Source organism: Hemibagrus wyckioides, unplaced genomic scaffold (assembly GCF_019097595.1).
Source record: "Hemibagrus wyckioides isolate EC202008001 unplaced genomic scaffold, SWU_Hwy_1.0 Contig4, whole genome shotgun sequence".
Classification (NCBI taxonomy): domain Eukaryota; kingdom Metazoa; phylum Chordata; class Actinopteri; order Siluriformes; family Bagridae; genus Hemibagrus; species Hemibagrus wyckioides.
Genome location: NW_026690802.1, coordinates 487,710 through 514,960, shown reverse-complemented (window position 1 = coordinate 514,960; position 27,251 = coordinate 487,710). Strand labels below are relative to the sequence as shown.

Sequence of the window (27,251 nt, the reverse complement as noted above, 5' to 3'; positions counted from 1 at the left end):
ATCCTGAGTGTTTAGTTAGTTTGTGTTTATCTTTTGAAATAAACATCATATTTATTCATATTCATGATAACTCTGCTTTACCTCACACAGCAACTCTTTCTCATCTACTAGACAATTAGCAAATCTTAGTATGCTAAAACTACAGTAAAACCAAGCCCCAGATCCATAAGCTGCAGCTGAAACCTAATGAATGGTCATTCAATCAGAGTTTATTTTTAGTACCTACTTTATCCTGGTCACACTTCCACAACTGTCTATATACATTATATATACACACCTTCATTCATTCATTCATGCTTTGTCCTGGGCAGGTGAATCTGGAGCTTCTCCCAGCAACACTAGGGATGATGCAGGAATACACCCTGGATGATACAGCAGTCTAATGCAGGACAAAATGCACAGACACATTCACACACTCATTCAGACTTAGGGGAAATTTAGTGTCAGCAGTCCACCTTAAGTTGGAACGTTTACATCACAGTACAAATAAGAAAACAGAGGACAAGCTCAAAAGGCAAGAGTCATCATCCCTCCATCAAATAATTATGTTTAAGATTATAGACATTACCCTTATGTGCAATCAAATCTTGTCACAAATTTTTTATTATTATTTTTTTATCTGTATGATCAAACTCACATCTGTTCAAATGAACATGCAGAATAAACATTTAATAAATGAATGTAGATGTAGATTCATGAATTAAAGTATAGTTGTGTTAATCCCTCATGTTTCTATTTAGGCTATTAGCTCCAGCTGCAAATGTTTTCACAAATGTTGTTTGTATCTGTGGTTAACTGATAAGTTGGTAAAGTGAGTCTCTTTCATCTTCTGTGGTTTTAGAAACTTAATATACCATGTTGATGTTTTTGTAAAGCCTTTCAGTGACTCTGTATCACTGTGCTCCAACTCTTAGAGCACAATGATAGAGTGCAGAATCTGAGAGCTTTAGACCTCTGATAGTAAGTTCAGTAGAGTCTCTGCTTGTTTCTGACTCTAGTCGATGATCATCAGGAGTGCTATCATCACCTTCATTTGACCTTGCGCCTTTATACAGTAAAAACTGTGGTGCGCTGTTAGGATATTGTTTGTACCAGTAAAGATAAATGTATTCACTGCTTGCCTCATATGAACATTTCAGAGTAACAGTCTCTGTTTCTTTCCTGACAATGTTTGCATCTGTTGGCCAAATTTTATCTGCAAAGCTACCTGGTGTGACAAAAATATAAAGAAACATGTCAGTGAAGTATTTTTTGTAATTCCAATATTGACTTAAGGAATCAAGAAATTACTAGATTAATACAAACATGCTTATTAATTAATGCAATTATTTAACTGATTAAATATCACTGTAATAATTAATAACTGATTGAAATTTACCTGTAACTAGAGTGAGAATCAGTGGTATGTATCTCACTATGTACAGTAAGTTGTATAGTTGATCCATTTCTGAACACAGCTCTGTGAGGATTCTGTATAATAGTGCTGTATGTGCTGAACTTTACACGTCTCTAGAAGGACACACCCAGGAAGTGATGCTGTTGTAGTATAACTTTTTACAGATTATTACTTAACATTATCAGTGACAGTGAACTGAGTAACCAGTACAACACAGAACAAAAACACTGTTACTTCACAAACCATTGCATCAGACATGCTATTTTATCATTGTAAAATATTTATTCCTAAATAAAAGGATATAAAGGTTTGACAGCGGCACACGCAGCACCGCACGCAAGTGGTCTCCTTGTTTGTAGCAGTGTCCATTGTTCAACTTAAACTGAATTGACTTTATTTTACTGTGAATACTGTGCACAAGAGCAGAAAACAAATGATGCACTAATAAATAAGGCAGTTATAGTCACTGCTAAAAAAACCCCAGAATTGTTCTGTAGTGGTTATACCATCTGTAGAGATATTGCTATGTGGAGAGCAGGTTTCCTGTGTCAAGCTTTAACACAAACGAATGAAAGTACACACATTGCAGTGTTAAATTACGCAGATATACTACATAACTAATAAGACTAATTAAATCTAATTAAAAACAATTTCTGAATCTACAAAAATCAATGTTAACTCACCGAGTGAAAGCCACAGACACATGAATATAACAGTGAACATGATGGATGAGCTTATAAATGAAAATAAAATTTCTGCAGTCTGATATATTAACATTATAAACATTCATGAAGCTCCACCCCACAGCATCACATGACATTGTCACTAATGTTACTGACAGATTGTTGATTCTTACTGAAGCTTTCTGGCTTTACATTCAGCACCACATGGATAAATTTTCCTGAGCACATGGTAAACAAACACAAACTGATAGCATGAAAAATACTTCAATAAAATAAATGAACTAATGAATGTGGAAGTGAGTGTGCATTGTGGGAAGTGGAGTCTGGTACAATGCAGGATGGGAAATGGAAATTTAGGTGTGTGTAGACCTAATGACCTGTTTATTAAATAGGATAACAAACAGTTGAGGAGTATTTTACTGTGGTGAGGAACAAACCAGCCTCTTTTCTTTCTCTAATCTATCATTTTTTATCAATATCATCTGTACTGTTGGATTTTTATATCATTATTTTTCATTTAAGCATGAAACTGTGTACAAATAAAGAGTGTAGTATTTATATTATCTCATGACAAACATCCCATTGCAAGTGAACATGTACATTTCTTGTACAGAGCCTCAGCTGCTTCACCGAAGTTCAGAAATGGACCCATTTGGACCCTCTGAGTACCTTTCTGTTTAACTTTCTGTCTAATGTAACTTCTGGTTTCCTGGCCAAAATAGAATAGTTATAGAAGAATAGAAGAAGAATGAATGGATGAATGAAGGAATGAATGAATGAATGAACTGTCTACTAATAATAAAATATTATAATAATATAAAATCTTTATGAATCTTAAGAAAGAAAGAGAGACTTCCCCAAAAGGGCATGTAGCAAAACTATGTGAAAGTTTTTGTACAGTGCAGCTGGATTTCCTGTCACTGTGGGCCTCAGAACACAGTAGTATAGAGCAGAGTCTGATACAGCAGCAGAGGAGATGTTCAGATACACTTGTTTATCATCAAATTTAGCAGACATTCTTAGTTTAGTGTTGGAAGTTGGAGTTCTGCTTTGAAAACATTTGAAGAAGGAACTCAGGTTTAGATTTTGGATATTGTCTGTACCAGTACAGGTAGTCTGATGTACTACTTTTTTTTGCAGGACAGAGTAACATCATCACCTTCATCTACAGCTTTATGAGGGAAATCTGGCTCTATTGAATCTGCCATGGAGTCACCTGTCATAGAGAAGAGAACATAATGTTTTTAACCTTTAAATAATCAACAGGAAATACTTAAGTCAGACCCACACTCTGCATTTTCACACTGCATCACCACACAGACTAATATTTAATATAATATAGTTATATATATATATATATATATATATATATATATATATATATATATATACTTATATATATATATATATATATATATACTATATAATATTTCCACAATAACAAAAAGTCAATGTTAACTCACCTAGTGAAAGCCACAGATACATGAATATAACAGTGAACATGATGACTGGTCTTAGCTCAGTGAAAATAGTGGAGATCTTTCTGTAGTCTAATATGTTAACACCATAAAGCTTCAAAATTGCTCCACCCCACAGCATCACATGACAGTGTCACCAATGTTGTTGTCAGATTGTTGATTCTTACTGAAACATCCTGGCTTTACATTCAGCCTCATATGGGAAACCTGTCCAGAGCACATTTAAGTAAACACATACTGAAAGGAGGAAATTAATGTATTTATGTAAAAATGATCAATTTAATCTAGTAAAAATCTAATCTAATAATTACATTGTCAGTATTTTAATTATATATGTTAGTGATGTCTCTAAATTAGAGAATTATTGTATAAACACCAGCAGGCAGATTAATGTTAGAAACACTAAGTGGAAGAGAATAAGGTTTAATTGAGAAAAAGGAATATTTTTTTACTTGATAATTAAGGTTTAATCTCACAATACCATCAGAAGAAGAGAAAGAAGAGTAAAGGCAGATTTACAGATAAGTTTCCAGTTTTCAGTGTTTCTGACACAGCAGGTGCTTTTGCTTGTCAGAGAAATGACATTAGATGAGTATTTATTCTTATGACAGTTTAGTGTTAAGTGGACAGTTGTGTTGTTTAATCAGAATGGTATCTCTGAAATTATCTTAGGCACTAAGAGTAACCAGGGCAGGGGTTAGGATATTATATCAGCAGTATGTATGATAGAAGAACAAGTATACTCGAAAACTAAAGTATACTAGAAAACTAAAAGGAAACAGATGTTGAAAACAGTTGTAAATCTCAACAACTAAACTGAACTGGCCATTGAGAAATACTTTATGTTCACATGACATACTTCCTTTCCTATCAGGGGATTAAACACACACACACACACACACACACACGCACACACACATTATTATTTGCTGATACTTTACTTATGGTTTGCTGATAATAAGATAATCCTTAGTTTTGAAGATGATCTTCTGTTGAGGTTAAACTAACCCTAGGAAAATTTGCTAGGAGAAATTGCACTTCTGTGTGAATGAGTGTGTGAAAGGGTTTGTGGAGTGCAAAGGACTGACATCCCATTCAGGGTGTTTTCCCACCTCATGTCTGGGACAGACTCTGTATCTACTATGACCCTGACCAATAGAGAAAAAGAGAGAATCCCCCAAAAAGGGCATGTAACTTTCTCTAAAGCATTGGAAGAGCTGCTTTCAATATAACAAAACTGTGTGAAAGTTTTTGTACAGTGCAGCTGGATTTCCTGTCACTGTGGGCACCAGAGCACAGTAGTATAGAGCAGAGTCTGATACAGCAGCAGAGGAGATGATCAGATCCACTTTCTTATTCGTTTTATCTTGCTCTTTTTTAAGGTGTATGGACAATCGTGGACGAGGTGGTTGAGCCTCAGTGACAGTTTCAGTGCTTTCATAAATAAGCAGCAGAAACTCGGGTCTTGATCCAGGTTTCTGTCGATACCAGTGGAGACTGTCAACTGATCCAGTATATGTGCAGGACAGTGAGATGTTGCTGCCTTCCATTGAAAATACATTGGTTTGATCTGGTTTAATGTTATTGTCAGCAGCCTCTGCTATAAAAACATTACAACAATATTGTGATATTTTAATCATAAATGACACATTTCACATGGAAAAATTACGTCTTATAAATTAGAAAAAATAATATTTTTGTGTGCAGTGTATATGACTTACCAACATCAGCAAGAGTGAAAAACACCACGAAGAGGAACAACATTGTTTTCCTGAGTGTTTAGTTCAAACCTCTAGCTTTAGAAATGAATGTCAGTGTTACTATTTGATGTACATCTCCACCTCTAGCTCCACCTACTTGTATTTATGCATATTTCTGATGACCGTGCTGTTCTGTATTCTGTTTATATAAATTCCTGTAGAAATATTTTACATTAATAATAAAATATAGTCCTAAGAAGCCATGGATTCACTCGTACCATTTATTCAATTTTTCTGTGATATTTTGACATTAAAAGTTACAACACTTGTTTTTGGGTCTCTCTTTCTGTCTCTCTCTCTCTCTCTCTCTCTCTCTGTCTCTCTCTCTCTCTCTCTCTCTCTCTCTCCTTTCTTTAGTAGGTGGTTTTTGGGATTGCACTGTGTGACACTGATTTTGGAATATGGAAGAAATATTTATACAAATACCTATGTCTTCATAGCCCCCATATACACTATATTGCCAAAAGTATTCGCTCAGCCATCCAAATAATCAGAATCAGGTGTTCCAATCACTTCCATGGCCACAGGTGTATAAAATCAAGCACCTAGGCATGCAGACTGTTTTTACAAACATTTGTGAAAGAATGGGTCGCTCTCAGGAGCTCAGTGAATTCCAGCGTGGAACTGTGATAGGATGCCACCTGTGCAACAAATCCAGTCGTGAAATTTCCTCGCTCCTAAATATTCCACAGTCAACTGTCAGCTGTATTATAAGAACGTGGAAGTGTTTTAGGGAACGACAGCAACTCAGCCACGAAGTGGTAGGCCACGTAAACTGACGGAGCGGGGTCAGCGGATGCTGAGGCGCATAGCGCGAAGAGGTCGCCAACTTTCTGCAGAGTCAATCGCTACAGACCTCCAAACTTCATGTGGCCTTCAGATTAGCTCAAGAACAGTGCGCAGAGAGCTTCATGGAATGGGTTTCCATGGCCGAGCAGCTGCATCCAAGCCATACATCACCAAGTGCAATGCAAAGCGTCGGATGCAGTGGTGTAAAGCACGCCGCCACTGGACTCTAGAGCAGTGGAGACGCGTTCTCTGGAGTGACGAATCGCGCTTCTCCATCTGGCAATCTGATGGACGAGTCTGGGTTTGGCGGTTGCCAGGAGAACGGTACTTGTCTGACTGCATTGTGCCAAGTGTAAAGTTTGGTGGAGGGGGGATTATGGTGTGGGGTTGTTTTTCAGGAGCTGGGCTTGGCCCCTTAGTTCCAGTGAAAGGAACTCTGAATGCTTCAGCATACCAAGACATTTTGGACAATTCCATGCTCCCAACTTTGTGGGAACAGTTTGGAGCTGGCCCCTTCCTCTTCCAACATGACTGTGCACCAGTGCACAAAGCAAGGTCCATAAAGACATGGATGACAGAGTCTGGTGTGGATGAACTTGACTGGCCTGCACAGAGTCCTGACCTCAACCTGATAGAACACCTTTGGGATAAATTAGAGCGGAGACTGAGAGCCAGGCCTTCTCGTCCAACATCAGTGTGTGACCTCACAAATGTGCTTCTGGAAGAATGGTCAAAAATTCCCATAAACACACTCCTAAACCTTGTGGACAGCCTTCCCAGAAGAGTTGAAGCTGTTATAGCTGCAAAGGGTGGACCGACGTTATATTGAACCCTATGGATTAGGAATTGGATGTCACTTAAGTTCATATGCGAGTCAAGGCAGGTGACATACTTTTGGCAATATAGTGTATATCTCTTTCAAATACTGCGGAATTTGTTATTTCCATGTTTTTTTAACAGATGTTGATAGTAGCTGTAAAACTTAACAACTCCACTGAATTGGCCATTAAGAAAGTCTTGTTGTACATCCTGTCCTAACAGGGAAGTAAACACACAAAATTACTTTAGATTTTCTTAAATACTTGATTATTAATCACAAGATAATATTTGAAACCTCTTCTTCTTCTTTCGGCTTTTCCCTTCAGGGGTCTCCACAGCGAATCATCTCTCTCCACCTATCCCTATCTTCTGCATCTTCAACACTTGCACCTACTAGCTTCATATCCTCATTCATTACATCCATATACCTCCTCTTTGGCCTTCCTCTTTTCCTCCTTCCTTGCAGCTCCATGTCCAACATTCTCCTACCAATATACTCACTCTTCCTCCTCTGAACATGTCCAAACCATCTTAATCTGGCCTCCCTAACTTTGTCCCCCAAACGTCCAACATGAGCTGTCCCTCTGATGTACAGCTCTTCTCTTGGCACCCTGTCATATGCTTTCTCCAATCTACAAACACACAGTGCAACTCTCTCTGACCATCCCTATACTTCTCCATCAACATTCTCAGAGCAAAAATTGCATCTGTTGTGCTCTTTCTGGGCATGAAGCCATACTGCTGCTCACATATTTCCACTACCTTCCTTAACCTAGCTTCCACTACTCTTTCCCATAGATTCATTGTATGGCTCATCAACTTTATCCCCCTATAGTTGCTGCAACTCTGCACATCACTCTTATTCTTAAAGATCTTCTCTACACCTCTTCTCCATTCCTCAGGCATCTTCTCACTCTCTAAAACCCTGTTAAACAAACTAGATAAAAATTCCACTTTCCAGGAAATTCCAGGAAGTGATGCTGTTGGAGCATAATTTTACACAGATCATCACTTCACAGTATCAGTGACAGTGAACTGAGTCACTAATACAACACAGAACTATTCCACTGTTTGCTGATCAACCCACTGCATCTGACTTCACCTCTTAAACATATCTTTTGGAGTTTGAGGTCAGAGCTGTGTCTCAGGACTCTAATAGCAAAAGACACAATAACTCACAATACTTTATACTTTGATACTACCTTTTAAAACTAAGCACATTTCCAGGTTTTTTCTACTTTATTTCGAGTAGAAATTGGAATAGAAAAGCTATACTTGTATTCAGGCTGTATAGGTAACAAGAGGTTTTTGTGTTTTGTTAGTTGATATTTCTGAACTACTGTATGAGTGCAGCATTTGATTCTCCAAGCTACTGTTATAACAGACATAGCAAGTGTTAGCTTACTAGCTAGTTATTCTCACAGTTATGTCAGAGAACAAACAACTCCTGAAATAACTTAATACATAACATTTACTGTCACATATGACAGGTTACAAATAGCAGTGGTAATATATGCCTTGAGGAGATACAAGCTAACAAAAATGCCTAAAAGGACCATTTCTGTGTTGGAAAACAAAACAAAATTCTCACTTAGAAGTTTCCTAAACAGACTTGCTTTCTTTTTACAGGTTCTGCAGATGCAGAGTCTCACAGGGTAACAGACATATTCCCAAAACCCACAGTAATTATGTGCTGAAGTCTATTAATATCAATGTCAAAAGCACACTGGGTCATCAGACTACTGGACATTCTTATTATTCAAGACTCAAGACCAAAGAAACATATGTTAAATACATCAATTCCCAAGCACAATACACACAGAAATAACTGTTCATCAGAATTAATATTTAATGTCATTATTCCTGAAATAGTATAGCATTTTGGGGTTTTTCTGGCATTTAATTTTTACACTGTCATTTACTAAGCTAGCTAAAGTCAGTGGGCTAAAAGCTGCCACCACTGGCTATGAGACCTGCACTTAGTGCTGTGGAGACTGAGCAGAGAAGTCTTTTCTGTTCAACATGGCCTTGTGTTTTAGTGAACTTGCTAACTTGTGCTGTCAGCTCTTGACTGATGACAAATAACATGCAACACCAATATATATATATGTTGTATATATGTGTTGCATGTTATTTGTGATCAGTCAAGAGCTGATTAAAGATTAACATTTACTTTTAAAGGATTTGTTTTCTGATTATTCAACCAATAAATAATAACAACATATGTAAGAGGATCATTATTGGATTTCAAAGCAAATCAACATCAAGGTCTGAGAATTAAGAAATACTGTACTTAAATGAAACAGGTAAACATCTCCCCCTGCTGAGAAAAACATGCAGCCTGACTTTTTGTACAGTCTGTTTGAGTTTTGTGTCACTGTGGGCTCCATGGTGCAGTAGTACAGTGCAGAGTCTGATACTGCAGCAGGAAAGATCTCCAGATCTACTTTCTTGTTCGTTTTGTGAAGTTTGATGGATAGTCGTGGGTCAAGATGTTCAGCTTTAGTGACATAATCTGTAGATTTCTGAATCAGCAGCAGAAACTCTGGTTCTGATTGAGGTTTTTGTCGATACCAGTGGAGAGAGTAAGCTGAATCATCATATGTGCAGGTCAGTGTGATGTTGCTGCCTTCACTTGAAGATATGATGGTTTGTTCTGGTGCAATGCTGCTGTCAACAGCACCTGCTGTAAAACATTTACAACAACATAAACTTTATTCATTACTTAAGGGTGTTAATTTTTTTAACTGAATCATGTTTTAGGTATCAGTTCAAATCTCCAACATTAACCTAAAGTTTGTGTATAATATAAATGACTTACCAATGTTTTTAACAACTATGAAAATAAAGAAGAGTAACATGACTGTTGTGTCTCTCTTGCAGTAGGTATAAATGGCAGGATCTCTGTGAAACTTTCTAAACTGTATCTTACCACATCTAGCTCCACCCACTTTTACTTACTCATAGTCATGTCAGTTCTGGTATCATATTGATCAAAAAAAAGCAATGAATTTTCATAATAGAATTTATTGAATGTTGTTTACATCTTTTAGGGCTGATTTTTACTAAATATAGTGACAGTGACCCTATCACCATCACCTTGATCCTGGTCAGATGTTTACTCAAGATTAATGAATGAACCCTTTGTGGATTTTAGTTATGTGATGATACACATTTTAATGCAAATTGTAATTCGTCATATTAACATATTTGTGTCACAGCCTGGGAATTATGTTCTGTAGACTAAATGTCCCATTTTCTAAATAGGTCAATAGGTCAGGTCTAATCCACATGAAGCCTCTCATCAAAATGCATATAAGATGCTCAGTCATTTGAATTGATGTGCTCCCTGTGCTAAAAAGAGAAATGAAGTAAATGAAATATGAAAACATCTTGGAACTAATATGAAGTGTTACATCCTGTGAGGTTGTGTTGTATATTCTGTCTTATATGTGTTTAGTCCTTCAGGTTGGTCCCCTCTATACTCTAGCCCTCCTTACTGCTTCAGCTCCAGCAGTTAACACTTCTGCCAAGGCTGGGATGGAAGCCAGTAACCCCAACTTCAATGCTCACTTGGTGTGTTGTGCTTGTGTGTGTGTTGAGATTCAGTGTTGTGTTTTACTGTTCTGATTTTGACCTTTGCCTGCCTTGACTACAAGTTTGATCTGCTTCTTGTTAATCGTTGCTGCCTTGTGTATATAATCTTTCTTTGTACATGTAAATATTGAGACGTTGTATGTATTCACTGGCACGAGGGCTATGACTGCCATTTTTGTTGGAGATGTTCATTTCTTTCTTTTTTCTTTTTGTTTAGGTTAGATAGCTAATCTCAGTTTGTTTCTGTTTTGTTATTTTTGGTCTTTTGGTCTGTGTTGTGAGACTCATTCCTGTTAACTCTGGGGCATCACATACATGTTCTGTTCTACCTCCTATATATATAACCCTGTGCTATTTCTCACACTTCATGTCCCAACTTGGTCATAAGAACTAATATTAAGTTGAACATACCTAGAAGAAGCATTAACAGTAAAAGATTAAAGATCAGCATGATAGAGATGGTAACTGTGTCTCAGTTAGTAGGTTGGATTGCTCAAACGTCAGAGACATACTTAATCTCACAGTCATGTATTAGTATATATACAGTAAAAGAAACATTGACCTTTATTAATCAAATGTGCATGCAGTTAAACTTTTTACTGAACCTTCTACTCTCTGTATACTCTCTACTTGCTCTAGCTCACATCCAACAAAGTAACATGCATCTGTACATACATGCATAAGAGACACACAATTGAATCAATACATTCATGTAAATGTTTATTTATTTATTTATTTATTTACTTATAAATGTATAAATTATCATTAATTACGGTGAATCATGGACAAAACTGGTAAGAAAGGTTAATAAGCTAAATTGTCATATGCACCTACAACACCAAACACAATGAATCTGTTAGTATCTGTAAAATGCTTTTTGATTATAAAAATGTAGATTCTTTACTTTACTTTGATTAATATGTAGTTTGTCTTTTTTAAACACATTTTATTTTTATTAATATGTTTGTTTGTTTGTTTATTTGCTTAGTTACTACTTTTTTTATTTATTCATTTATACCACAGAATTACCACAAACATTGTTTGTGTCTGTGGTTATCTGATAACAGGTTGGTAAAGGAAGGATCTTTGATGTGGTTTAAGAATCTTCATTTATACTGGTTTATACGTTTTTGTAAAGCCTTTCAGTGACTCTGTATCACTGTTCTGCTACATGAAGAGCACAATGATAGAGTGCAGAATCTGAGAGCTTTAGTCCTCTGATAGTAAGTTCAGTAGAGTCTCTGCTTGTTTTTGTCTCTAATCGAGTATCAGTGGGTTTACGCTGTCCTGAAACTGACCTTGCACCTTTATACAGTAAAAACTGTGGTGCTCTGTTAGGATATTGTTTGTACCAGTAAAGCCGAATATTTTCACTGCTTGACTCATATGAACATTTCAGAGTAACACTTTCTGTTTCCTTCCCAACGATGGAATCTTCATTTGTTGGCTCAATTTTATCTGCAAAAATGCCTGTTGATAAGAACATTAAGAAATTAAACTGTAAAGCATTTTTTAAAACCAAATATTGACCAGACAAATTAGGAAATTACTCTATACTCTAAAATCCAAATTATTAGTTAATACAGTGAATTAACTAATGAAAATAAATGACCTGTAACTAGAGTGAGAATCAGTGGTATGTATCTCACTATGTACAGTAAGTTGTATAGTTGATCCATTTCTGAACACAGCTCTGTGAGGATTCTGTATAATAGTGCTGTATGTGCTGAACTTTACACGTCTCTAGAAGGACACACCCAGGAAGTGATGCTGTTGGAGCATAATTTTACACAGATCATCACTTCACAGTATCAGTGACAGTGAACTGAGTCACTAATACAACACAGAACTATTCCACTGTTGCTGATCAAACCACTGCATCTGACTTCACCTCTTAAACATATCTTTTGGAGTTAGAGATCAGGGCTGTGTCTCTAGAATCTAACACCAAATGACACAATATCTCACAATACTATAACCTTTGATACTAACTTTTAAAACTAAGTACATTTCCAAGATTTTATTTCAGCTAGAAATTTGAATAGAAAAGCTATACTTGTATTCAGGCTGTATAGGTAACAAGAGGTTTTGTGTTTTTGTTAGCTGATAATTCTGAACTACTGTATGAGTGCAGCATTTGACTCTGCTAACATAGCTAATGTTAGCTTGCTAGCTAGCTGTCCTCAGTTATATCAGAGAACAAACAACTCCTGTTCAGTCTTCTGCAAGAGTCTCCTCATGATGAGGACCAAAAGAGAGCAAAATAAAATAAATACATGGAAGTTTGCTGATCTTATGGCAGACTGTTGTACATACATTTATTTTTTTAATTATTTTTAATTATGACAACAATTACAACACAATACATAAACATAGCAAAAAAAACATTAATTTGGGGAAACAAACACATTTTAATTAATAAGGTTCTTTTTTATTTCCCGTTTGAGTAAAAAAAACTATAACACAGTATAAATAATAGCAAATAGTTACTTAAATAGTTAAAATGAATTGTTTCCTAGAGTTAGGTTTACTTAATTTTCTTTTATTTAAGTTGGTAAAACTGAAGCTTTTTTCAAAATACATTTTTGTATATTTTTGAAAAATGTGTAATGAATTACTGTAAAATATTTACTAATTACTAATTTAAGCAATTATTTAATGTACATTTGATGTATAATAATATCCTGTTCATGAGTTTATTCTGCTGTGTGAGTTTATTTCACTTGAAAATTGTGAGAGTCAAAAACTAGCAGAGTTCCTGATTTGATGGAATGTAGATTATTGAGTTTAAGCAGTTTATCTACCTTCAATATAACAAAACTGTGTCAGTGTTTTTGTACAGTTCAGCTGGATTTCCTGTCACTGTGGGCACCAGAGCACAGTAGTATAGAGCAGAGTCTGATACAGCAGCAGAGGAGATGATCAGATCCACTTGTTTAGTTTTATCATCAACTTCAGCAGACAGACGTGGTGGCATAGGGTCAGTTTTATCTCCACTTGGGAAAATGTAAAAAAGGAACTCAGGTTTAGATTTTGGATGTTGTTTGTACCATTGCAAGTTATTTACTGCACCACTGAAGTCTTTGTAGCTGCAGGACAGAGTTACATCATCACCTTCATCTACAACTTTATGAGGGAAACGTGGCTTTATTGGATCTTCCATGGAGTCACCTGTCATAGAGAACATAATAATTTTTTTTTTCAGTTATATAACTCATATTATACTTTTTCTTAACATCATAAAGGCTAATTAATCATTAATGTAACACTTCCTTTCTGAGAAGGTCAATGATAACTTACCTAATGAAAGCCACAGACACATGAATATAACAGTGAACATGATGAATCGTGTTAGCAAAATGACAATATTCTGAGGTCTTTCTGTACTTTATTATATTAACATTTCAGAGGTTCATGAAGCTCCACCCCTCAGCATCATATGACAGTGTCACCAGTTTTACTGACAGATTCTTTACTGCATCCTGACATTACATTCAGTCTCACATGTGGAACAAGACATTTATCATTCATCTAATAATTAAGGTTTTACATATTATACCAGGGGTCTCTAACTCCTTATTGGACTCTTAGTCAAATATCAAGTGGTTTAGACAATCAATAAATCAATTAACCAATTAATTACTTTTTGTGTATTTATGTGACTAACAACATTACACTTAAATGTGTTCATTTATCAGCTTTTATCTGAAAGCTTTATCTTTAATGTGAAAATGATTTCATTAGGTAAAAAATAAAAATCCACATCATAGGTACAAAATCTACAATGTTGAGTTTGTTGAACATTTCCTGATAGAGTCATGGTTACAGAGTGACAGCAGCACATGTTTATTAGTGGCTGGGTTTATTGTTTTATTCTGCCTCCTTGTGGAACAACAGAAACTGGCGCTGTTTTCTGAATATTTTCATTCAATTACTCTCAATAGATGATTTTAATGTAGAATAAAGTTACTTTCTAAATTTATTCAGTAGGACAGATTAGCCAGGATACCACTGGATAAATGGATAAATGGTAATTGCTAAATTTTGTATAGCTAATATTCATTTATTACATTCTGACTATTTAAAATCAACTTCAATTACTTCATAAAACCTTATAAAAGTATGCATGTAACATGTACAGTTCTTTTTGTTATTGATCTAGACATCACTCTGCTTCAGTAAAGAAATTAAATTCCCTAATGTCTTGTCTTTTGTTGTGTATGGAACACGGGAGCCTGTGTTAGCTACACACACCATTTTATTCTTTTTAATTTTTTTATTTTGTGTATTATATCACTTTATGGATTCGTTATCTTTTCTTTCTCTTTTTTGTGTTATTTTGTTTAGCTTTTAGGAGGTTTTGTTTTCCTTTTGCTCTCTGGATCTTCATAAAGCTTCTTGAAGCTCCACCCTGCAGTATCACATGACAGTGCTGATCATTATCACAGCCCAACAAACTCTATTATCTTTCTGTGTCTATATATATATATCAATAGCCTTCTCTACTTTAGGGGCCACAACCCCACCAAATACCATAGATAGGTATTATTATGTGACATTGTGATTGTATGTATGTTCTGTTCCCTTATTTCCCAATTATTAGGTTTTGTTTCTGCTCATGTGTCTCTAACTGTCCTCATGTAGGTGGGACTCTGTGGCAATCACCATTAACTGGGTGACACACTTGACCATTGAGAAGACAAGAACCCAAAAAAGAACCAAAAGAGGTGGAGCTACCAGTTTAAAATGCACCACATTGTTTCAGACTCTTGGTTCAGTGTTAGCATGCTATTCTGGTGTTTGTTTGTTTGTTTGTTTGTTTGTTGCTTGCACTCCGTGTGTGCACCTACATTCCACCATGTAATTTTTTTTTTTAAATGTCTAGACAAACTAGGTTAGCGGGCAGGGGTCACTCCTTGTGTTTCTTGCTAGCTTAGCCTTAGCCATTGATTGATGTTATGGCAGTTAGGCTGTTATATTAAATAAAGCCTAGTGTATTATATTTTTGCTATATTCATTCCTTTGGCAGCGTCCGTGTGTCCATGTTGTCTCTCCTTGGTGAGACTAGCTTTTATGGTATTCTGGTTTTATGGTTGTTGCTATAATTCAGTCAGCCCACAGTCTTTGACTGTTGTTATTCTTGCACTTACCCAAGGTTTCTGCTTCTCTGGAAACCGAACAATGATTAAATATTCTTTTTTTTTTGTGTTTAATGAGTGCATAGGATAACAACCACTTTCTTCGGTATTTCAATGAGGTTTGGAAAAACATCTGCTGATCTTGACAATAATATCAAAGATGTTGTGTGTTGTTCATTAAAAGTTAAACAGAGACCCTGATGTTTCCAGTGTTTTTTTTTCAATCTGCTATAGGTTCTAATGCTCTGACACTCAATGCAGTTTCACATATTCACATATGCTAGCAATATTTATCTGAATGTAGTGATGATGATGGAATGGAGGTGTGTGTTCTTCTGTCTCTGCAGGAAATTAAAAACACTTCTGGGATTTTTGGGATCTCTGAGGATCGCTAGTGAAATATTTGTGTCTAAATGAATGAGGTTTCTCCTAATAATCCAACATGTGTCAAAAATATAAACTCTTTATAAATCACAAGAGAAACAGAATTCCCCAAATTTATGCATGTAAATTCAAAACTATCATCAGAACTGCTTTCAGTATAACAAAACAGTACAGCTGGATTTCCTGTCACTGTGGACACCAGAGCACAGTAGTATAGAGCAGAGTCTGATACAGCAGCAGAGGAGATGATCAGATCCACTTTCAGACTTATATTCTGCCTTTTCTAAACTTTTCTAAACTTCAGCATAATATATTTGAAATAAATATTCAAAACTCACCTAGTGAGCCCACACCTCTGAGATTCTGTCCATCTATAACCTTGCCATTTCTCAAGCTTTAGAAGAACATGTTTCTACCAAGATAAGCCTGGTTCCATCTTCCTGCACCGCTCACTGGTTCACTCTTGAGCTTCAGAAAATGTAAGTGATTGGATGAACTCTTGAGAATCTATATAGGAAAACTGGCCTAGCTGTACACTCTGTAGCTTACACTGAGCACCTGCTTAGATTCAGAACTGCTCTAAACAGCACCTGGACATCTTATTTCTCCACTAATATCAATAATACCAGCTGTAAACCCTAAGCACCTTTTGCCCCATTGCACAAACTCACCCAGCCATCGTCACATAATATCTCTGGTATCAATGCTCTCTGTCATCACATAACATGTCTGCTTAATGCAAATAATGCATTTATGTTAAGCTGCATACCTGGCAACCAGACAAGGAAAACATGGTTTACTGTGCTTAAATGTGATTGGTAGGAATCCCATCCATGGTGGATTCTTGTCTCATGGCCAGTATTCCTGGGATAGACTCCGGATCTACAGCAAACTTGATCTTAACAAAGAGGTTACTGAATGAGTGTACTTATAATTTATATTTACCTGAAATATTCTTGAAATGGTGCCATTTTATCAAATCAAAGTACATTCAAAAGACTGTACACTTAACCTACATACTACTTATAATACTTTTCCCAGTATTTTTTTTCCAGTAGTTAATCTGAAGCAAATCAGTGATGGTCATATTTGTGTGTATTATCACTTGTTATGCAGAAATTAATTACAGCTATAACAAACAATAGTTAAATAGGTTAAACATATACACGTTACTGAACCTGACTGTCTGAGTAAAGTGTCTGGTAGAAGGGTGGGAGGCAACATCCACAAGATTGTTGGCTTTATACTTGTATATTTTCTGGAAAGGATCCTCAATGGTGGTTAGACAGACTCTGATGATGTTTCTAGTGTTTATTATCTTCTAGGTGTTTGCTCTCCTGTCTGTACAGGAAATTGAAACACATCTGGGATTTTCTGGCCCAGATAAGATCTTATGTGATGCACCATAAAAACTGTAATCACTTCGGATCTTCCTGAAATGAACAATCATGTATTTTTAATCCATAGTTTGTTGCTTTCATATGTCTATAAGCCTCTTTCTTCTTCTCTCTAGATATAGACTCATCATTTTGCTGATGATATCCAACACTATATTATCATCAACAAGCCTGAAGATGTTACTTAACCTAAGATGTAAGTCATCACAGTGATCACAGTATCTGAAGAAATACCCAAGAAGATTGAATACCAAAACAAGTTAAAGCTACTCTTAAAAGTTATATAAATAATCCCTCTCTAAACCAAATATTATACCATTAATGGATGCCAAAGATTCACCTAATTTCTACTTTTCAGGGACTGTGGAGCTGTCAGACAAGACATCATGACTATTCAATGGCTCGCTGTATCCCCATGGGCTTCCTCAGGCTTTTCTGTTTTTCTTACATTTCTTCCTCATTCCCAGTTTTCCCAAGAAAGATTATAGATATAGCAAAACAATGAATTTCCTGTCTCCTAATAATCCAACATTTGTCAAATTGTAATATATTTATGAACTCTTTACAAAGAATTCGCCCAAAATGGCATGTAAATAGCAGCTCAAAATCATCAGTAGAACTGCTTTCAATATAACAAAACTGTGTGAAAGTTTTTGTACAGAGCAGCTGGATTTCCTGTCACTGTGGGCTGCAGAGCACAGTAGTATAGAGCAGAGTCTGATACAGCAGCAGAGGAGATGTTCAGATCCACTTGTTTATCATCAACGTTAACAGACATTCTTTGGGGAGGATCAGAATTATAAGTTCCACTTTGATCAATATAAAGAAGGAACTCAGGTTTAGATTTTGGATATTGCCTGTACCAGTGCAGGTTGTTTCCTGAAACACCACTGAATTTGTATTTGCAGGACAGAGTAACATCATCACCTTCATCTACAGCTTTATGAGGGAGAAGTGGCTCTATTGAATCTGCCATGGAGTCACCTGTCATAGAGAAGAGAACATAATGTTTTTAACCTTTAAATAATCAACAGGAAATACTTAAGTCAGACCCACACTCTGCATTTTCACACTGCATCACCACACAGACTAATATTTAATATAATATTGTTAATATTTCTGTAATAACAAAAAGTCAATGTTAACTCACCTAGTGAAAGCCACAGATACATGAATATAACAGTGAACATGATGACTGGTCTTAGCTCAGTGAAAATAGTGGAGATCTTTCTGTAATCTAATATGTTAACACCATAAAGCTTCAAAATTGCTCCACCCCACAGCATCACATGACAGTGTCACCAATGTTGTTGTCAGATTGTTGATTCTTACTGAAACATCCTGGCTTTACATTCAGCCTCATATGGGGAACCTGTCCAGAGGACATTTAAGTAAACACATTCTGAAAGTAGGAAATTAAATGTATTTATGTTATTTTACATATGTTAGTGATATCTCTAAATTAGAGAAAGTTTGTGTAAACACCAGCAGGAAGATAAATGTTAGAAACACTAAGTGGAAGAGAATATGATTTATTTAAGAATGAGGAAGAAATGAGTAGTTTCCCTTGGTAATTAAGGTTGAATTAATCCCTTATTTCTCAGCTCTAACAGTTAAATCTGAAAAATAAAACTTTCCTGTACTCACAATAGCATCAGAAGAAGAGAAAGAAGAATAAAGGCACATTCACATATAAGTTTCTAGTTTTTAATGTTTCTGACACAGCAGGTGCCAAAGAAATGACATTAGATGAGAATTTATTCTTATGACAGTTTAGTGTTAAGTGGACAGTTGTGTTGTTTAATCAGAATGGTATCTCTGAAATTAGCTTAGGCACTAAGAGTAACCAGGGCAGGGGTTAGGATATTATATCAGCAGTATGTATTATAGAAGAACAAGTATACTCTATGTCTCAGAGAATGTGAGCAGGTTGTGTGGTGCTCTAGTTCTAGACCAACATTAAGATAAGTGACTGCGCCATCTTGTGTTCACTGAAGAGAAAAACCTTAACACCAAAAAAAATTGTTTATTAACTTACCAAATTTATATATGTGCAGAAATATAATTGAAAAAAATAATTGTTTCTCTTTCTCTCTCTCTCTCTCTCTTTCACACACACACACACACACACACACACACACACACAGCCATTTGCTCACCCAATCTACTTAGACTAGCTTTATTTAGATATTACTTCAAACTTGTTGCAAAATATACACTAATAATATTAAAAATTAGATGATTGTTCAGTAAGTGGCAATATACAGTATCTCACAAAAGTGAGTACACCCCTCACATTTTTGTAAATATATGGCAACCTGTAGCTCTGGTGAACTCCATGCCCAAGAGGGTTAAGGCAGTGCTGGAAAATAATGGTGGCCACACAAAATATTGACACTTTGGGCCCAATTTGGACATTTCCACTTACGGGTGTATTCACTTTTGTTGCCAACGGTTTAGACATTAATGGCTGTGTGTTGAGTTATTTTGAGGGGACAGCAAATTTACACTGTTATACAGGCTGTACACTCACTACTTTACATTGGAGCAGAGTGTCGTTTCTTCAGTGTTGTCACATGAAAAGATATAATAAAATATTTACAAAAATGTGAGGGGTGTACTCACTTTTGTGAGATACTGTATGTCCATGTGTCCATACAGCCCTAAAACATCAGGCATGTGTGGCTTGGGGTGCAGTCAGAATTCTAATTCATCCAAAAGTGTTCAGCGGGTTTGAGATCAGGGCTGTGTGCAGGTAACTCATTTTATTCCACACCAAACTTGTAATAAACATCTTCATTGAGCTGGAACATGTTTTTGTAAGAATATAAAGACATCCTACAATTGTGCAGCAGTTTGGAGAATGCCCACATACTGGTGTGATGGTTAGGTGTCCACAAATATAGCCATATTGTACATATTCAGGACTTTGTTAGAATTAGTATTGTTGTAATAATGTTGTAATAATTGGTTGTGCATGTCAATAAAGAAACATATGTAAAAATAGAATTAATTTACTGAACCCTTCTCAATATCTCAGTACCTCAGGTTATGGACTCTCCTTTCATACATATGCATACTTGTACCCTTTTTTAAAGGGCTACTGCAATATAAGCAGAACATTCATAAAGCTGCAACAAAATGTTCCCAATTATATATTTGCTTGAAATCTAATTTGTGCAAAGCCAATATTAAGTTATAACTTGTACTCAATTCAAAGACAGATTAAAGTGCACAGTGGAATTGCACATTTTATTAGGTAGAATGTGTGTGTGTGTGTTCAGTGATTGTTTGCAGTCCGAATGGCCCAGGGGAAGAAGCTGCTTGTAAGTCTGGTGGTGTGGGACTTTGTTGACCTGAAGTGCCACCCAGATGGCAACAGGTCAAACAAGTGATGAGCAGGATGTGAGGAGTCTCCTGTGATGGCCTTGATTTTGCTGAGGCAGCGGGACCGGGACATGTCATCCAGGGAGGGCAGAGGGCAGCTGATGATTTTTTGAGCTGTTTTTCACCCTCTGCACAGTTTGTCTGTCCTCATCTGTGCAGCCTGCATACCACACACCCAGACAGTATGTCAGTGTGCTCTCCACAGAGGTCTATAAGTACTGAGCCCTTGGGTAGCGTGGCCGAGTGGTCTAAGGCGCTGGATTTAGGCTCCAGTCTCTTTGGAGGCGTGGGTTCAAATCCCACTGCTGCCAGCTGAGCCTTTTCAAGGCAGTGGTTGTGGGCTCTGGCACCACAAAGGCTTTACAGGGGTTGTGGCTCCTGTGCCTTCTGCAAATGTGCTTAAGAGTTGCCATTAGCTGGCTGCAAAAAAAAAAAAACGAGCTCACATGGTACCGGAGCCCCCAGACCCAGGTGCTGAAATAGCTCCCAGGTTTCGGCAACTGGTGTCAACGCCGGCTGCTCCGTTTCACACCTTGCTTTTTCAAACAGCAAATAGTTTTGAGTTATATAACTCATATTCTATTTTTTCTTAACATCACACAGGCTAATTAATCATTAATTTATTATCTCCTTTCTGAAAAGATCAATGTTAACTTACCTAATGAAAGCCACAGACACATGAATATAACAGTGAACATGATGAATGGTGTTAGTAAAATGACAATAGTCTGAGGTCTTTCTGTACTCTATTATATTAATATTTCAGAGGTTCATGTCTCCACAAAGTGTGACATTCTCCATCCCGCTCCCTGTATTCCAGAGATAGGCTCCAGGTTGGAGCTTTAATTTTCAGAGGTAATTACAGCGGGATTTGAACCTCCTTGGACCTCTGGAGAAACAAACTTCCGAGTGAGAAGCAAGCCAGCAGGGCAAGTTTCCATTAGATTTGTCCCAACCACTCTATTCCATGTAGAACCAGGGCTCGTCCGGGATTTGAACCCGGGACCTCTCGCACCCAAAGCGAGAAACATACCCCTAGACCAACGAGCCAGGTTGTCCCTGTTCCGCTTGATGTGCGCCAATGGAGGTTCACTGTACTCTGTAACTGTATGACCTACCTGTTCATATGGACTGGGGTCCGAGTAAAAGGAACTCGGTTACACAAAGTCAAGTTAACAATAAAGCGAGGCTCCTGTGGGATTCGAACCTTTTTGGAATCCAGACGCTAAGTGTGAACCAAGTAAGCAGCTCTTGCCATTGGGCCAAATATGTCATTAATCTCGGTGGACATGAAGATCAAAATCAATTCTTGTAGAACAAGCTTGCTTTAGTGTCAGGTGGAGGTTTCAGTATAGGTCAAGTTTACAGGATTGTAGCTTCTTTGCTGGAAACTGTACTGTTGCTCCAGTATAGCTTGGTGAATATTATGAGGCTTCAAGTAGTTTCTGTGATATTTGCAGTAAGTTTACAAATGATTCCAGTTGGTAATACAATTGAATTAGCTGGTTGCTAAAGAAACTCAGGTGGCTGGTGGGGTATGGTTTGGTAAGAGTTCTTATTCTTAGTTATACATACTTTCAGGTATCCTGTAATTCTCAAAAATATATTAAAGACCCTGCAAAGACACACATGATGAACACATTAACTCTCATTCTCAGTAAAACAAACAAACAAACAAACAAACAAATAAATAAAAATAAATCAAATCAGCTGCTTGTCAAAAGAGTTTACAATATCCACATTTTTATTCCTAGAACATAATCAAATTCCAGCATGTGATCTTTACACTGTCATTAAGTAAATAAACCATCAAACCTGCCACTATTGTTTATGAGAACTGCACTTAATACTGCAGAGGGAGTGAACATGTGGCTTCTTCAAACACACACCTAACTTTTCTATCTGTATTTGGATTCACTTAGAATGTTTTGTCTATTCACTTCAAATAAAGTATTCATATATGGTTATATACATACATTTCTATTGGATCAATAATCAGAATGCTGATGTTATGCAGAGCTTCCAGTCTTTTCTTCTTATTGTGATTCTTTAACACTTTCATGTTTGAGGTCTCTGTAGGTTTTTGGACAGTGAAGTTGACTTTCCTGTCACTGTGGGCTGCAAGGCGCAGTAGTACAGTGCAGAGTCTGATACTGAAGCACGCGAGATCTCCAAATCCACACGCTTCAGACTCTTATGAACTTTAGCAGGCAAATGAGGATGAGGAGTATCACCTGTCTGATTCCCTCCCGATTCCGTCAACAGAACGAGGAATTCTGGTGCTGCATTGGAATATTGTCGATACCACTGTAGATTGTTCATAGAAACAGTGTATTTATAATCACAGGAGAGTGTAACTGCTTGCTCCTCTTTACCATAGACAGCAGAAGATGTTGGAGTAATGCTGTCCTGTGTGCTCTCACCTGAAGAGGACATTTATTTCAGAATATTATCATTTTATATTATACAGTATACATACAGTACATGCTTACAATCTAAAACACTCACACATGGAAACATTTCTTTACTAGTTATAAAACATTTAAACATGATATATGGGGATATATAAAATATAAGCTTACCTATGAACATGGTAAAAAACAGAAACATACCATCAACAGAAACCATCATGTTTTAATTTCCTCTGTTCTTCTGAAAGTTTCCTTTTTATGTTATTGTAAATGTCAAGTTTCCTTCTACTCTGTCTTCAGTGAAGCATCTAAGCATTTCTTGTGTACAAAGCCTCAACTGTAGCTTCCCTCTGTTTTAACCAATCAGAGTGCAGGATGTGCCACATTATGTAAAATACACACACATGTTCTAAAAGAATTTAATGAGTAAAAGATTCATATATTTACTTCCTGTATTTCCTATTTCTATGAACTTAAACCTTTTCTAATCTACAAAATATATTGTTGCAATTACAAACAATTCTTATTGTGAAATTAAATTCTTCAGCAGATTTATAGTACACCCTTAAAGTCTAAACAAAACACCAAATTATAACAATACAAAACCCCTAACAAGGTGGTGTTTGAGAGCATGTGCACAAATACATAAGCATCTTGTATTAAGCTCAAGATTCTGCAGTAATTCAAGTGTTTCAGTCAGACTGCACTCCACACACCATGTATCTGTGCTGAAGCTTTGTTCAGGTTTAATGTTCATGGCTACTTTAACACTCCACATGGTTCTGTTGTGTCCAGGTCCAATCAGGTTCAGTTCTAGAGTATTTTCATGTCATGTACTGCCATCTGCAGGAGCTGAATTTAAATAGACATATACATTATTTACATGAAGAACCATTATATATATATATATATATATATATATATATATATATATATATATATATATATATATATATATATATATAAATATATCTAAAACAAAAGGATTGCTCACCACGGTGGGGATAGTTCACAGTTTCAATTCACAGATTCATTTGGAATCATTACAGCATTTCAGCATATCAGAACACAAGAATAACCCGTCTTTTTCTTTTTTATCTGTATTTCTGACATTAACCTAGACAAAAACAAGTCCTCAGATTCAGCATCCTTAAAGAGACAAATTTGCTGGTGTGATTGTGATTATTGTCCTTTAATATGTCCCAGTTTCAGAACAACATAAGCTCATGGACAGATAGTCTTACATTTGTCTCAAGAATATTCTAATATAAAGTGGAGATCATCAATGTCCAAATGATTAAAAGTTTTCTAGAGCCTGTGGCTGCAGAACAACCGAATCCTCACCCCTCCACCAACATGACACTTGGTATGAGGTGTTTGTTGTGATAAACTCTGTTTGACCTTCACCAAACATGAAACTATGAATAATGATTAACCATCAGTCCAAAAAAATATTGTTCCCAAATTTGTTAAGATGCTGCCATGTTTTTTTGTAGAGAAAGGGCTTCTTAAGTGCTTAAGTGAAGAGTAAGTGATGTTTCCACAGGTCAGGGTCGTAACACTTAAGACCTGGGAAATGCAACTGTGAATGGATTTTTGCTGATCCATTTAAAATTTGGCAGACATTGTACATCCATTTAACTGAAAATACAAATTTTAATACAAAATTTCCATTTTCATTTCATTTTCACTCAATCTTGATGAATTTCATTATGATCAATAAAAGGAAAGCAAATTTGACTAACACTTTCCTTATTCATCCATTTTAACTTCTTGTAACTATACAATGGAATTATGGTCTGGAGTGCTCACATTTTGTTCTGGATCTTAGTTCACATTTGGTAAAGTAACATACATTTATACACACAGGTATAATAAACACATGAAAGAATAAATAAATGTATGAATGGAAAAAAATTACAGGATATATAATTATAGGATATTGTTTGTACCAATAAAGCAGAATGTTATCTCTGCTTCACTTATATGAACATTTCAGAGTAACAGTGTACTGAATAAACAAAAAGTAACCATGTGCCTTTATCATGAATTAACTTGAATGAATCACAGAACCAGATAGGATCTTGCGCATGCGCGGTCAATACAAAATGAACGAATCTCTCCTGAGTCATATTACGGGTTCATTCAAAATGAACGAATCTTTCACGGAACCGAATGGGAGCCACGGAGGCCAGCTGTACGCCAACTGCATCTTGTTGAAACGTAAAGAAAACAAAAAAATCTCTGTAATTCACTCATGGTGTTCTAGATGGCTACTTAATTTACACCTTAACACGAAGCAGGATGTAAGCCTAAACATGTCCTGTTCTCCAAAAAAGATGATGTACTGTACATTTCCTCCCGCCGCCCCATCATAAGTGCTTCTTCTCATCGCAGTTTCATAATAACACATCTAACATTCTGTCACGTTCCTTACAGTAAAAACAGCTTGTGTAAAATAAAGGAAAGGTTTGTTTACCGGTTAAAAGGTTTGCATTACTCATTACGATATTTATCTTAATGATGCTACCAAGTTAATTATCCAGGCTTGCTAACAGTGTAGATAAACCAGTGTTTTTTTCACCCACACCCAGAAATAGAGGATTTTGTTATTTTAAAAAAAAGGGAGACGTAAAAATACAAAAATTTCTTTTTTAACGCCGAAACGTTAATGAACCTGTGAGTTTGTAAACTAGTTAAGCTGAGAAAAATATCAGCCCCAAATGCATACTGTGATAACTAATACATTAACAAACAGAAAACCCAAAACAAATGGGTAAGTGCAAAGGGCACTATTTAGACACACACACACACACACACACTGACAGACCCGCAGCACAGGCGATCTCACCCAGTGTCCAGCTCTTCAAGTCCTGCAGAAATCTGCAGAAGTTTTGATAATTTTATGATCATTCCTAAATATTATACAACATTACATTAGTAATATTGACTGTCAGATACTGAGTCAGGAAGTGGTTATGCCCAAGGCATAAGCGAACTAAGCGGCTGCTTAGGGCCCCGTAGCCACCAGGGGGCCCCCAAGAGTACATGAAATGACATCTATTTTTTTTGATATCTGTCAATGGACAATGGTTATTATACAAAATGACAATAATTAGTTATAATTAGTCATATTGGTGGCACAGAGGGGCCCCCGAAATAAAATGTTAGGATATTGTTTGTACCATTAAAGCCAAACACAATGACTGCTTCACTCATAAGAAAATGTCTGTTTCCTTACTGACAATGTTATCATCTTCATCCTACGGACCGATTTTATCAGATTAACATCATCACCTTCATCTACAAGTGTGAACAGAGTCCTAGCACCTGACCCACAATAAGATAACTCACTAAACCATCTTTTTGCTCTTCTTTTTCGTTTATAAGGTAATTGAAGGTAATTTATTTATTAATGACATTAATAAATAAACTTCTGAACTATAATTAATATAATATAATGTATATATTTAGTATTTTTTTGCATTTCTTTGTATAGCCTTCCCATACAGAGTTCCATAGAGTTCCTGGACTAAATCGCTGTTCCAGTTCACTTCAAATATTTTTCCATCTGATTTTATTCAGTAGGGTTAATTAAGTGTAGTGACCAAAGAACAAAACTGGAGCTATGATTGCACTGGTGTTAATTACAATCATACAGGTCTCACAAACAGAATATTGTCTATAGAGAAAAAGAGCTGCAGAGGAACAGGAACTTTTCCTCCAACAATTTTCTTCATCTATTGATCAAGAGGAGAATAAACTGTGCACCTGAGCCTTTCCTCATTAATGTTCAAGAACACGTCTGTTATAAACAATCAGCTAAAAGAACATTCTCACTCTAACTACATTTCACTGGCAATCAGAAACTGATATGTATTTATTTTATAGTTATGTTTGGTTACTTAAAGATGATTGTGATTACATTAAACAGTGTATTCTGGGTGGATGAATTGTTGTCAACAGCCTTTAATATAAATACAGCAATTTATTTGAATTTACTCACAACAAT

At 36.2% G+C, this 27,251-nt stretch overlaps 2 non-coding genes and 1 gene segment (V, D, J or C); 1 reads left to right on the top strand and 2 right to left on the bottom strand.

Annotated features, from left to right (window-relative positions):
• Positions 1-9,786, bottom strand: part of LOC131350525 (T cell receptor alpha variable 34-like) — a 35,876-nt gene extending 26,090 nt beyond the window's left edge. Inside the window, 2 exon segments of the V gene segment in view lie at positions 9,251-9,608; positions 9,747-9,786. Of these exon segments, the coding sequence occupies positions 9,251-9,608; positions 9,747-9,786 (398 nt within the window).
• Positions 9,787-21,057: 11,271 nt separating this feature from the next.
• On the top strand, positions 21,058-21,139 carry trnal-uag (transfer RNA leucine (anticodon UAG)). The gene has a single exon. It is a non-coding gene; the product is annotated as a tRNA-Leu (tRNA).
• Positions 21,140-21,806: 667 nt separating this feature from the next.
• trnap-ugg (transfer RNA proline (anticodon UGG)) lies at positions 21,807-21,878 on the bottom strand. Its single transcript has one exon. It is a non-coding gene; the product is annotated as a tRNA-Pro (tRNA).
• Between the last annotated feature and the right edge of the window lie 5,373 nt (positions 21,879-27,251).